Genomic DNA, 13,214 nt, shown 5'->3' with positions numbered 1-13,214 from the left:
AAGTATCACTAGTTAATGCAACACGACCATTAAAATTTGCAAAATAATTAATTAACATAACTTTTGACATATGAAAACTTTTATAGATAGCACGTTTTAAAGTATTTCTTGGTACTTTTTTATATTGTGGTTGTAAAGTTTTTTTAACAAATCTTTCAAAATGAGGACTTTCGGATTGACTAAAAGGTAATTCATCACTAATTATAAATCTACCAAATTCATCAATCATTGTTTCTCGTGAATAAGTAAAAATACCTCCGCCGGGGGTAGCATACCCGGAAATTTGTGTTTGTCCTCTCTCGAGTTGTCCTTCATCATTTCTCAAATTGTGGCAAGAAGTCAAGTGCCTACTAAGAGTTCCGGTGCCACTTGATCCGGATTGCCAAGAAAATGGTTTTTGACTCCTCTTCATATTTGCACATATTTTACAACTTACTGTATATCGATTGGAGGATCCTTCAACGAGTGTTTTTTCATAGTGTTGCCAAACCCATGATGTTTGTTTCTTCCCCCCTTCCGTTGGAGGAATAGGAGGAAGATTGCCGTCACCTTGAGTAGAAACAAATTGATGTTGATCAATTTGTTGTGAATCTCCTCCTACATTAGAAAAATTAATTGGCCTCTTACCGGGATTGCCACTATAAGCCATATGATATTAGGAGTATAAGAATTAAAAATATAAGACAAATATTTTTTTTTGAACAAAAAAATATAAGACTAATAATTTATTTTGAACACACAAGAATATAGGACTAATATAAGATTATAAGAATTAAAAATATAGGATATTATAAGAAATTAAAAATATATAAATTGAAATTGAAAATTTGAAGTATTGAAATTTGAGAGGTTGGAAGAAATTAAAGAATGAAAAATAAATAATAAGAGTAATAAAATTTGTAAAGATTAAGAGAATATATGGAGAATTGTTGTGAGTAGAAGTAAGAGAGTGTAGGATTGAAAATTTTGGTGTAATAAAAATGAATTGAGTAAGGGTATTTATAGAGTTTATTAGTTGAAAAAAAAAAAAAAAAACTTCATCCAGTGCAACGGCCAAAAATTTGGCCGTTGCACTGAGGAAGTAGTCTGCCGGAGGCCAGGCCTAGCCTAGCCTCCGGCGAGACTACTTATATTGACATGATGCAACGTGCAACAGCCAAATATTTGGCCGTTGCACGTTGCAGGCTTGCAGCTAGCTAGCTAATCTAAATTTGCTTTTGGCCAGCTGCCACATTTGTGGCAGCTGGCCAAAAGTAGTTTATTTATTTATTTATTTATTTTTTTTTAGCATTAGCCATGGGAGAGGCAGCTTTGCTGCCAATCTCCCATGGTTCCGTTTTCCCGGTCCTAGGCCCGAGCCTGGGCCGGGCCTGGGCCTGGGCCGGTTAGGGGCCTGGGTGCCTGGGCCTGGGCTCTGGGCCGGTTCCGTGCCGGGCCCCGAATTTTTTTTTAAGGGACCTGAACCGGTCCTTAATAACTCGGTTCAGGTTCGAGCTAAGCCCGGCCCAGGCCCAGTAAAGCCCAGGCCCACCTTTTTCCGGGTCGATTCAGGGTTGGTTCGACCTTGAACCGGCCCGTGGCCACCTCTACCGCTAATACAATCCGCAAACGCTAACCGCTAACCGCTAATTGCCAAACAAGGCCGTTATGTTATGAATTTTAATTTTGTGTCTTGTGTTATGAATTTTTGTGCTTATGAACACAAATTATGTACCTAAATCATATTTGAAAACTAAATAAATATATAACATGTGTATGTGTCTTGCGCGTTTTGTAATTTTCTGTGTCATGTGTTATAAAATTTTGTACTTTACGAATATGAATTATGTAACTCGTCGTTTCGATCTCGGATCCATAATGCTATGCAGATTATGATCCATGATATAAATTGCCCATAAACTCAGGTCAGACCACCTTGGGGTCGGCCTAGCCCGGGTTTGTTCATCACCTCTTCTCGAGCCGGTTCTCCTTAACATCAATTTAGGCCGGTTCGTTGCAGACCATTCTTAATGCATCCCTCACTAACATAATGCTTTCGGTAGGTGCATATTATATTTTCGATAATAATACACATACGAAAATTTGTTTTTTTAAGACATTTAGGACATGAAATCTCATTTAACGTAAAGAATATTCAATGTATTTCTATAATTATATGTTTTTTTTTTCTCATGTTGAAAAAGAAAGGAAACTAATTAACTGTCATACTTGTGCATGCGTATTGTGTTTGTGATTTCCTTCCACGATTCTTCAAAGGAATGTATTTTCTTTTGGAAAATACATTTCCAAATGTTTTCAATATGAAAATTATCACCAAACATTTTTTATAACACTCAAACACTCCTATCTTCAGAGTTTCTATGCACCATAGATGTTACTCCGTAGAATGTAATATCTGTCCATACATACTTTCTTAAATATATATAGGCCCTATTTGGTAAAAAATTGGCTTATAGGTCAATTTTGGCTTATTTGACCACTATTAATTGTTTGATTTAGTTAAAATATCAATAGAAATGTTTGGTTAATTAGCTTTTTGCAACTCCAAAAGGCTAAAATTCAAAAAGCTACTCCAAGCAACTTTTTCAATTAGCTTTTTGAGAAAAGAAATTATACCAAACAGCTATTAGCTAACAGCTAATTTACCAAACACTTTTCTACAATCATATAATGTTATCAACTATTTATACCCTTTAATTAACACAATCAGCTAACAGCAAACAGCCATTTTACCAGGACCATGGCCTCCCATTTGGGAGAGCCATTGTTATGTCTCTTGACCACAAGATTTTTGACGTTTATTAAATAATTAATCAAAAGGAAATACTTGTTGAACTCTAATTTTCTACCCTCTCTCTCTCAGAAGTTTTTGATGTAAACACTTTTTTTGGGACCCATATTATGAAAATAGTATATTATTATTTGCCACATCATGAAGTAAAAGTTGACTAGGACAGGACTGAAAATTTATAGCCAACAACCTTTGTAAATGTTGTCCAACCAGCTCAACTACGAATAATTTAAATTAATTTACTTATTTTTATTATTTTTATTAACTACGGTCATTAAATGAGTTTACTCAAAACGCACATTTAAATAACAGCGAGCGATTTTCTCGATACAGATAGAACAAGAATGAGCGGTGGCACTGCCGTGCCATTGGATAAAACGATAATGAATGCCCACTCCTTTCATACCAACAAAATAGGTTTTTTTTTTTTTTTTTTTTTTTTTTTTTTTTTTTAAATGTTCCAACATTAAAAAAGAAAAATGTATGACCGTTAGTTGCACCGGAAATATAGTTGGCGGCGGCTACCATGAGAGAAATTATTTATTCTATGAGAATAAAAATGTGAATCGAATATATGTTTACCTATATATTTTTATGATTTAAAAAATAGATAATAAAGAATGAAAAATTTGTGGGTGAGGTAGAAAATGGCCTCTCTTTTTTTGTTTTTTTTTTTTTTTTTTTGTTTCTGAATTATAGAAAAATAATATTTTCACCCACAAATTATAGTGTCATCATTTTTTTTTTTTAAGAATAAGGTTCAAATTGGCCACTGAACGTAACCTGAAAATGCAATTAGGCTACTGAACGAAAAAAAAAGTGCAATTAGACCACTGAACACTGCAAAAAAGTGCAATTAGGCCACTGAACTCTCCAAACGTATGCAATTTCACCGGATAGCAGGTTAACATCAATTTTAGCAGGTTACCTGCTTACGTGGCACCTGAGTTGGCATTTTTAATAATTTTTAAAGAATTTTAATAAATTTAAATAATTAATTTTAATAATAAATTTAAAAAATGAAAAAAAATTAAATAAAAAACAAAATACAGTCGTTTTTTATTTTTTATTTTATAAAAAATTATTATTAAAATTTATTAAAAATTTATTAAAAATGCCAACTCAGCTGCCACGTAAGCAGGTAACTTGCTAAAATTGAAGGTAACCTGCTACCAGGTGAAATTGCACATTTTTTGTATGTTCAGTGGCCTAATTGCACTTTTTTCCGTTCAGTGGCCTAATTACATTTTCGTGTTACGTTCAGTGGCCAATTTGAACCTTATTCCTTTTTTTTTACCCCTTAATTATCCGTACTTTTTTGCCCCGGAATTGTCTATGAAGTCGTTTTTTTAATTTTATTTTATATTTTTTTTTTTACACAACCCTCCTTTTTTATAGGAAACAAGAATGAATAAGAAAGTCATTTTCTAGACTATATTTGGCAAAACCTATTTTAAAAGTTTATAATTTATTTTAACCTACAAATAAGCTATAAGTTTTGTTTGGTAAAACAAGAAGAGTTTAAAATATTAACTTATTTTGAAATTTTACTATTATTAATGTTTCAAAATAAACTAGTAGCTAGCATCTTTTAAACTTTCAATTTTAAGTTAGCTTTCAAGCTAGTTATACCAAACATAGCCAAAAAGTGACCACATATATAGTTACAAGATGAAAAATGTTTCCCACATGGGCAGCTCATCAACTGATCGAAAATGTAAAATTTATCACAAGAGATTAAGGATGTGTCGAACCGGGGTACGAGACGACTGGGGTAGGCGATTCCACCTTTTGTCACAAGACGAAAAATGTTGCTTTCCCGAAAAATGAAAACAAAAAGCAGGCTAAACTACCTCACCAGCTCACGTGTATGGCTATATATATACTCGAAAGAATTAATGAAACAAAGAAGTTTGAACTACTTACATTAATACTCCAACCTCCCTCTTTGTTTCCCTTTATTTTCCATAATTCATTCTATAAAACCAGTTTAATGTTTTCTTCCTGAGAAACCCTGCAAGCTAAGCTAAGCTAAGCTAGCTAAGGTTGTTCTGTCAGATCAGAACTCCATTGAATTGAAGTTAATAGATGGAAGATTATGCGATAAAGACAGTGGCGTTGAGCTCAGTTTCATGGGCAACGTTGTTTGTGGCGACAACAAAGGTTGCGCCAAAGCGATCTTTCGATTTCCAGAGCCGAATCGTCGCCACTTTCCATGCATTATTGGCAATAACGTTGGCTTCTCTGTGTGTTCAAGACTGGTCTTGCCCACTCTGCCCCCTGGCCACCAAACCTTCACCCCAGCAGGTATTTGCTCCGCCATTTTTGTGCCCCCAAGCTTTTACTTCTTCTGGTTTTTAAGGTATATATATATGGGTTGTAAGTGAGTTCTTCTTGGTTGAGTTTCTGGTCTCTCGACTATGATGATTTCTTAAAGTTTTTGTCTTTTGAAAATATAGATATATAGGTTGTAAGTGAGTTGTTCTTGGTTGAGTTTCTGGTGTCTCGACTATAATGATTTCTTAAAGTTTTTGTCTTTTGGTTTTGATTCGTTTTCAGTTTTAGTTCTCGGCTTTAGAAGATGTTATGCGTTTTTGTTTGAAGGGAAAATTGCAATTTTCGCGATTTCCTTGTTTACTAACGGTGCCAAACTACAAGTGCAGAACCGGGCGATAGCCATCACAACCGGCTACATGATATATGATTTGATGTGTTGTGTGTATCATCACGAGTTAAAGACGGAGGATCTGGTGCACCATTTGGTTACCATTTTTGGACTGGGAGCTGGACTTGCCTATCAAAGGGTGAATGGCTCTTAGATCAAGTTTTGTTCTACTAAATTTGTTTAGTCAATCTTTTTTTTTTTTTTTTAATTTATTGATTTGGGAAATTTTTAGTGTGGATCAGAAATGGTGGGAGCATTGTGGGTTTCAGAGATTTCAGGTCCATTCCTCCACCTAAGGGACATTCTCAAAGAGCTTGGTTATAGGGACACTGCCCTCAATCTTGCAGTTGATGTGAGTTCCATAATTTTTCTATTTTCTACTTTTTGGAAAAAAAAACCGAGATATAAGGAAAATAAGTACTTCAGAGTATATCAATGCAAGATTATATAGGAGAAGTCGGACAAATAGTTGATGTTGTATTGATTTTCGACAGATATGCTTTGCAGTCATTTTCTCGATATCTCGGATGATAGGAGGCACTTACCTCACATATCTCACAGTCTCGGCTGAAAATCCAATCCTCATCAAGGTATAACTGTTCTTCCATGTTCTTCGCTACGTCAAAGGATTAATCTTTATCGTACTATCAATTGGTCGGGCATTATGCAGGCGATGTCTGTCGGGCTGTTGATTGTCAGTGCGTTCTGGTTCTACAAGATTGTGAGAATGGTGATATACAAGTTGTCTAAGAAGAGAAAAGCCAAGAGTTTCACCTCGAAGAGCTTGTGAATTCAGTGCAGAATGGTATAATAATCCCGCTATCTTGATTCACAAAACCATTGTTGTTATACCAGTTTGATCGAAATAAAATAGAGTGGTAACTGGTAATGGTAATGTGGCTATATGCAATGCTTCATTTCTACTTAAAAATGATGTTCTGTATCCACCGCAAATGATTAATAAAAAAAGACGAGACAAAAACAAGTTCATTGGCAAAAAAACAAGAATGTACAACAAGATCAGAGCAAGTGCATAGTTGAAGGAGGCATGGAATATGGATGGTTGAACAGCATAATCCGCTGTTTTGGAGGGTAGGGTTGTCCGAAGAGGCAGCATATTACTAAGCTTTCAATATCCCGGGGGGGCAAAAGAGGAAATTAATTACCTGTGCTTCCATGAATCTTGACCCTAGTCTTTGCCGAAGTCTGCATTGTAGTGAGCACTTGACTCGAGCTTCTTGGCCTCGTTGAGCTTTCGAACGGCCTAAAAATAAAATAGTCACAAAATACATAATAGTTACCATGTCAACAGTATAAGCTTTTTTCGATAAATATAAATCACAAATGAGCCACTGGAGAAGATTACAAGATATGAATGTAAAATTTGGAAATTTTACCTTCATGAAATCTTCGTGGATAACATAATCCCTTTCTGCACGGATAGCTGACATTCCAGCCTCGGTACATACATTACGAAGGTCAGCTCCATTGAACCCCTAAGAATAATTAAGATTAATTGTGTACCATAATTACTCCCCATATAATAACTTTTTGTTTTAGAGATTGCACAGTTTTACCTCGGCAAGTTTAACAACAGCTTCATAATCAATTTCGCCATGTTTAGCTATTCCAGAGGCGTGTATTTTAAGAATTTCCATTCTTGACTGCTCATTTGGCAGCGGGATTTCAATCTTCCTGTCTAAACGCCCAGGCCGAAGAAGTGCAGGGTCAAGAACATCAGGTCGATTCGTTGCCATAATCATTTTTACCTGCACAAGAAATTTGTTTTTGCTGTTGTTTCTTCCTTCTCCTTCTAAAAGAGATGCTATTTAAGCTTTCAAATACGTAATCTTGAAGATAAATCTGGAAAATGTGATCTTACTTCTTACAGGATTTATTTAGTTGTATATTTGCATAACTAAATAATTGAAGCACGTGCTCCATCTCAACTAAAAGCTTAAGCTGGTAGTTGGACTGCACATTTATGTTTATATATATTATATGCACAACACGCCCCCAACACGTGACATTCGAACCCGTGACCTTTGGTCTGGCTCTGATACCAAATTGAAGTATGTGCACCATCTCAACTAAAAGCCTAAACTGATAGATGGACTGTACATTTAGGTTTATATATATTATATGCTCAACATAAATATCCAAAAACTTGAATAGAGACGTACCTTTCCGAGCTGATCAAATCCATCCAGCTGATTTAGTAACTCCATGAGTGTTCTCTGAATTTCTCGATCAGCACTTGTTCCCTCGCTAAAGCGTCTTCCACCAATTGCATCAATCTCGTCCATAAAGATTATGCATGGCTGGTAACAAGAAGAAAAGGATGAGCGTCTACTTTAGATGTGGGAATTCATTGATTAACTGTCCCGGATTACAGACTTACTTGATGATCACGAGCATAATTAAACATTTCCCGAATCAACCTCGCACTTTCTCCAATATATTTGTCAATTATAGCACTCGAAACAACCTATGAGGAAATGAGAGAATGGTGAAGAGTGAGCCAGATCCAAAACGAAAAACGGGTTTAGAAAACCAAGAGCAATGGGAAATGTGTACAAACCTTTAAAAAGTTGGCATCTATGTTGCTGGCAATAGCTCTTGCTAGCAACGTCTTCCCCGTACCGGGAGGCCCATAGAGAAGTACACCCTGAAATCATAGATGATGCTTCTTAAGCCAGAGTACATCTACTTGTCATTGAAGAAAAGGAGATCCGAAACCCTTAATTTTTCGAGATGGGAAAGAGGAATACCTTTGGAGGTTTGATTCCAACTCTGAGGAACAGCTCGGGATTCATAAGAGGCAGTTCAATAGATTCTCTAAGTTCTCGAATTTGATCCGATAAACCACCTACCGCAGAGTAACTAACATTTCCAGGATCCTCATGGAGCATGCTATAAACAACAGGGTCAACCTGGACAATGACATAACAATATGTACGTGGTTATAGGGACATATAACAAATAGATGATAGATGATTCTGTTTTCCATTTAGAAAACAGTTTTTAAGAGTGTTCCAGTTTTCCAGAAATTTCCAGAAATTATTTTCAGTTTTCAAAATGGAAAAATGTGCTAGTAAACATGTTTTCTATTTTCTATTTTCCAGTTTCCAGAAATTTTCAGTTAGTAAACGGCACCTGAGTGTCAAATCACCGACAACAAACAACATTCTCGAATTGGTTATTGGTTCAGCCTAAAGGTAGGCTAAGCCCCTCTTTGAGCATCTAGTTAGACTTTAGAGTTCAAATTCCTCCCCCGGGCTCCTATGTACCAAAAATGGAACTCATATTACAAAAAAAAGGGGTGAATAACAAACCTCGCGTGGGAGAGCTCGCATGATTGTGAGGGTAGTCATGTCGAGGACCACCCTAGTTCCAGCAATCAATTTTTCCTTGTCAAGTTTATTTCGGCAGCCAACAACATATCTCGGGCCACTGCTCGCTTTGACAATCACTAGAGCAAAAACGCACGCCATTATTAACCATCTTTATCATGCTTTAGCGAAAAGAGGCCTAATCAAGTCACAACCATGGGTCTAATGGTTCAATGTAGCAATTATATGCAAGTATCACAAATGTTGGACCACAAAAAGTTCAAGCTTTTACAAATTCACCATTAACCAATTCTTGAGGTGAAGATGCATATATGAATAAGACTGATAATCAGCAGAAAATTCTCTTCTTTCTTCCCTTAGGGGGAGAAGAGGGGATGAATATGTAGACATCTGTTTGGTAACATAGTTAGCTTATAAGCCAATTCTGGCTTATTTAACCACTATTAGTTGTTTGACTTGGTTAAACAATCAATATGAGTGTTTGATTAATTAGCTTTTTATAACAACTTATTGCTCCATAATACTAAAATTCAAAAAGCTTCTCAAAATAGCTTTTTCAATAAGCTTTGAGAAAGTCATTTTGTATGTAATAGGCTATCAACTAATTTACCAAACACTTTTCTACAATGAGCTAATGCTATCAACTAGTCAAACCCACTAACCCAATCAGCCAACAGCTATTTACTAAACACCCCCATTATGTACTCTTCATGCACTTTGATCTCAATAATTTAAGTAACTTTTTGCTTCTTTATTATAAGCCTCTAAACAGAATCAGAAATAAGAGGACTGGGAAATAAAACTATAAAAGCAAAAGGTCAAAGATCAAAGCTTTAGATAAAAAATAAGAGCAATTACTTCGTTCATGGTCAAGAGGCCTAAGAACTTCACCAATTATCTGGCCTACACTCTGAAGAGACTTCAAATCATCCTCAGTTTTGTTGAAATCCTTCTTCGCAGCTCTGAAATTATCCCTAACTGCAAGTTTTTCAATCATTTATTAAGTAAGAAAAAAAAAAAAAAAAAAAAAAACTTAATTGACGAAAACTAACCAAAAGCCCTCTTACTCAAAATCATAACAAAAGCAACACGGGAAATAAATAATGTGTTTAAAAAATTAGCAACGGAAGTACCTGTTTTAAGCCTAGCTTCGAGCTCTTTGTGGTGAAGGAGCTTCTTCCGGTACTCCGCCGCCGTCGCATTGCGGCGTCGAACTGCATCTTCCCCTTCTCCTTCACTCATCGCCCGAATCGGAGAGTTGATCGGAATTCAGAAAGTTCAGGGAGCTGACGTGAATCGGAAAACAGAAGAAAGTATAAAAATGGCGTCTTTACAGCGGTTGAAAGCTTTCTATAATGATGATTTGGAAGGTTGGTAGAGTTGGAGCCTTCTACAAGAAAGCTTTTTGTTTGCAGGTTACATGGATTGATTTTGGGCTGAAAACCCAACTTCAAAACACTTGGCCCAATTGAAAGCCCATGAATAGGTCAATGGCCCAACAAAATGATGTACTTTGGTCATTCAATTTGATCATATCCGATTCCATAACTATTGATTTTGTTCCATATTCTTCCAAAAGGCTGATCCCCAACCCTAAAAGCTAAGAGCAAATAATAATTTTGGTTTCACGAGTATTGACAAAATGACGATTTTGGTCCACATGTTTAATTTCTACCAATTTTCATCCACGATTATTGTTTTAGTACCAATTTTCATCCACGACTATTGTTTTAGTACCAAAAATCATCACGTCGGTCACCCCTTCATTTAAGACATGCCGAAATCTAAAAATTGTAAGGACATTTTCAACATAAGATTCTAATTTGAGCAAGAATAAAGAGATTTAAGCCCAAAAATCGATCTCAATTCGCAGTTCTCCTCCTCATCCTACCTTAATTTGTGGAGGAGAACTATGAATTGGACAGATCTTATGGCTTAAATCCTTTATTCATGCTCAAATTGGGATCTTAATTTGAAAATGACGAAAAATACCCTTAATAATTTCATTTTTCGGCATGCTTTAAACGAATGGGTGACCAACGTGATGGATTCTGTCACTAAAACAATAGTCGTGGATAAAAATTGGTACTAAAACAATAGTCGTTGATGAAAATTGATAAGAATTAAACATGTGGACTAAAATTGTCATTTTGGTAATACTTGTGGAACCAAAATTGATATTTGCTCTTAAATCTAATGGTCAAAATGTAAAAATTAACTAGTAGAATCGCCTCTCTAGATTTGCATATTTAAGGTCGTTGAAACAAATGATATAATTGCTTCAAATTTGGGGCAAAGTCTTATCATAGCTTGGTCTAAATTGGCTTATACATCAACTTGTTCTTTCACATTTTGACTAATGATAAACCTAGTGTATGAAGTTTATGAATTCAATTTGCTCATCTTAGTAACAATTAACAAGCAAATTTGTTGCCGACTTTTTGACCAACCTGGATTAACATTCTTCTTGGGGGACCTTAGTTCTGATTCATCCACCGAATGGGATTCAAGGATTTCTGACTCGTGATGCCAACTCCGTCTTAACAAGAAGAATCTCCTAATCTTTTCTAGAGCTTTTATAGCTCCTCTTTCTCTACCAAAAAAAAAAAAAAAAAAAAAAAAAAAAAAAAAGCAAATTTGTTACATTGTTACTCTTAAATTTAACATTTACTCAATAGATAAATAACTGAATGATCAAATTTAAAACTAAATCAATAGTTATGGCAATATGAGCTACTTATGGCCAATTTTTTTTTTTTTTTTTTTTTTTAAATACATTGCCAATACCTCTCTATCAACTCATTAATAACTCGAAGCAAGCGGTAATAAAATTATTTAAAGAAGTTGGAATTAAATTTGTAATCTTTTATCCAAAAATATAAGCACATATACACCACTCAATTATAAGGTCTTTTGACCAAGTAACATGTCGTATGATAGCATTCCGGTTATCATTTCAAATGGGTGGTTATAGGTTCAAACTTCGGTGGTGGGACTGAAAAAAATATAGAATAAATAATACTAATTTGTAAACAATCACGAGTATTTCAAAAAAAATAAAATTACGATGACTGTTTTAAATAATTAGATGTGGGTATTATAATATGGTTATATACATAGTTAACTATGTATATCTTGTAAGAGAATCCATTGTTTTCTCTGTATTTTCTATATCTCTCTCTTTATCTAATTATGCAATCGAAACTATACAATTATTCACGTGATGGTATTTCTAGTTTTACAATAATGACTACGACCTTGTTTGGTAAAATAGTTAGCCTATCAGTTAAATTTTGACTTATTTGACCACTATTATTTGTTTAATTTGGTTAAAAAATCAATACAAGTGTTTGGTTAATTAGCTTTTTGTAACTCCAAAATGCTAAAATTCATAAAGTTGTTCAAAGTAAATTTTTCAATTAACTTTTTGAGAAAAGAAATTATACCAAACAGCTATCAGCTAACAGCTCATTTATCAAATACCTTTCTACAATCAGTTAATGTTATCAACTAATTATACCCTCAAATTAACCCAATCAGCTAACAATTAACAACCATTTATCATACAGTCACATCTTAGAGTGATAAAAATCACGTACGTTGTCGTAAAACACCCGACATGAATCTAGTCAAATTTCGTAATGTTCAATTATTGAAGATTTCATATTTCCCAAACAATGCAAGATCCTACATTGGGCGACTCACAATGTCTACTCAACTTTTTTTGGTTCCTCCCTTCACCCAATTAAGTCCACTAACCACCCCAATCATCTAGACAAAAGCCCATGGGGCAATATGAAAATGGGTCCTATCTCTTCCCAATTGTGAGGTTAGAGGTGGATCAATGTGATGGCTTGGGTGATGGTGGAGTCGTTATATCATAGACCGCGGTGCATATGCACCGTGGTAAAAAACGGCGCCATTTCTTTAAGTAAAGAAACGGCCCGCCGTTATAGTTAACGGAGTCTGCTTGTTTGGTGTATTAAACACCAACTGACACTACAGTATATCTAAACCGACACTGCAGTTATATCAAAATGATACTGTAGTTATAGTGAAATGAAACTGCAGTGTATATAAAATGAAACTGAATAATATTTCATATATTTGAGTGTATATTGTACAATAAAGCTGTAATTATATCAAAATGATCATGCAGTTGTGTTTTAATGAAACTATAGTGTATATAAAATAAAATTAAATAACATTTTCACATATTTGAGTCTATAAATATTGAATGAAACTATACTTATATCGAAATGAAACTGTAGTTGTGTTGAACTGAAACTGCAGTATATACAAAATGACACTGAATAACATGGTTACTTTTTGCAAAAGGGTGCGAAATGGCGAAAAAGAAACACCGTTTCTTTTCATTTAAAAAAAGGACGCGCACCGTGGTGCA

General features: G+C 34.9%; 2 protein-coding genes across 2 annotated transcripts; one reads left to right on the top strand and one right to left on the bottom strand.

Moving 5' to 3' along the window:
• The first annotated feature begins 4,659 nt into the window (after window positions 1-4,659).
• LOC109153334 (transmembrane protein 136-like) lies at window positions 4,660-6,351 on the top strand. The gene is made up of 6 exons (XM_019301236.1): window positions 4,660-4,795; window positions 4,832-5,098; window positions 5,455-5,595; window positions 5,689-5,808; window positions 5,951-6,046; window positions 6,127-6,351. The coding sequence occupies exons 2-6, from the start codon at window positions 4,880-4,882 to the stop codon at window positions 6,244-6,246; spliced, it is 696 nt and encodes a 231-aa protein (XP_019156781.1). The 5' UTR covers window positions 4,660-4,795; window positions 4,832-4,879; the 3' UTR covers window positions 6,247-6,351.
• Window positions 5,885-10,210, bottom strand: LOC109153333 (26S protease regulatory subunit S10B homolog B-like). Its single transcript, XM_019301235.1, has 11 exons — window positions 9,943-10,210; window positions 9,668-9,787; window positions 8,792-8,928; window positions 8,228-8,389; window positions 8,038-8,124; window positions 7,858-7,944; window positions 7,640-7,777; window positions 7,034-7,225; window positions 6,854-6,952; window positions 6,623-6,720; window positions 5,885-6,167 (listed from the first exon to the last, which is right to left on the bottom strand). The coding sequence occupies exons 1-10, from the start codon at window positions 10,049-10,051 to the stop codon at window positions 6,646-6,648; spliced, it is 1,206 nt and encodes a 401-aa protein (XP_019156780.1). The 5' UTR covers window positions 10,052-10,210; the 3' UTR covers window positions 5,885-6,167; window positions 6,623-6,645.
• Window positions 10,211-13,214: the final 3,004 nt, after the last annotated feature.

Source organism: Ipomoea nil, unplaced genomic scaffold (assembly GCF_001879475.1).
Source record: "Ipomoea nil cultivar Tokyo-kokei standard unplaced genomic scaffold, Asagao_1.1 scaffold2480, whole genome shotgun sequence".
NCBI classification, from domain to species: Eukaryota; Viridiplantae; Streptophyta; class Magnoliopsida; order Solanales; family Convolvulaceae; genus Ipomoea; species Ipomoea nil.
Note: the sequence above shows the minus strand (reverse complement) of the source record. Positions and strands in the feature narration are given on the sequence as shown.

Bases quoted from the DNA above. Each gene is read 5' to 3' on its own strand.
- LOC109153333 (XM_019301235.1), bottom strand. From the start codon at position 10,051: ATGAGTGAAGGAGAAGGGGAAGATGCAGTTCGACGCCGCAATGCGACG. The intron at 7,778-7,857 runs GTAAGTCTGTAA...TCTTGTTACCAG, and splicing joins ATTATGCTCGTGATCATCAA to CCATGCATAATCTTTATGGA. The intron at 7,226-7,639 runs GTACGTCTCTAT...TTTCTTGTGCAG, and splicing joins GATTTGATCAGCTCGGAAAG to GTAAAAATGATTATGGCAAC.
- LOC109153334 (XM_019301236.1), top strand. From the start codon at position 4,880: ATGGAAGATTATGCGATAAAGACAGTGGCGTTGAGCTCAGTTTCATGG. The intron at 5,099-5,454 runs GTATTTGCTCCG...CTACAAGTGCAG, and splicing joins CCAAACCTTCACCCCAGCAG to AACCGGGCGATAGCCATCAC. The intron at 5,809-5,950 runs GTGAGTTCCATA...GATTTTCGACAG, and splicing joins CCCTCAATCTTGCAGTTGAT to ATATGCTTTGCAGTCATTTT.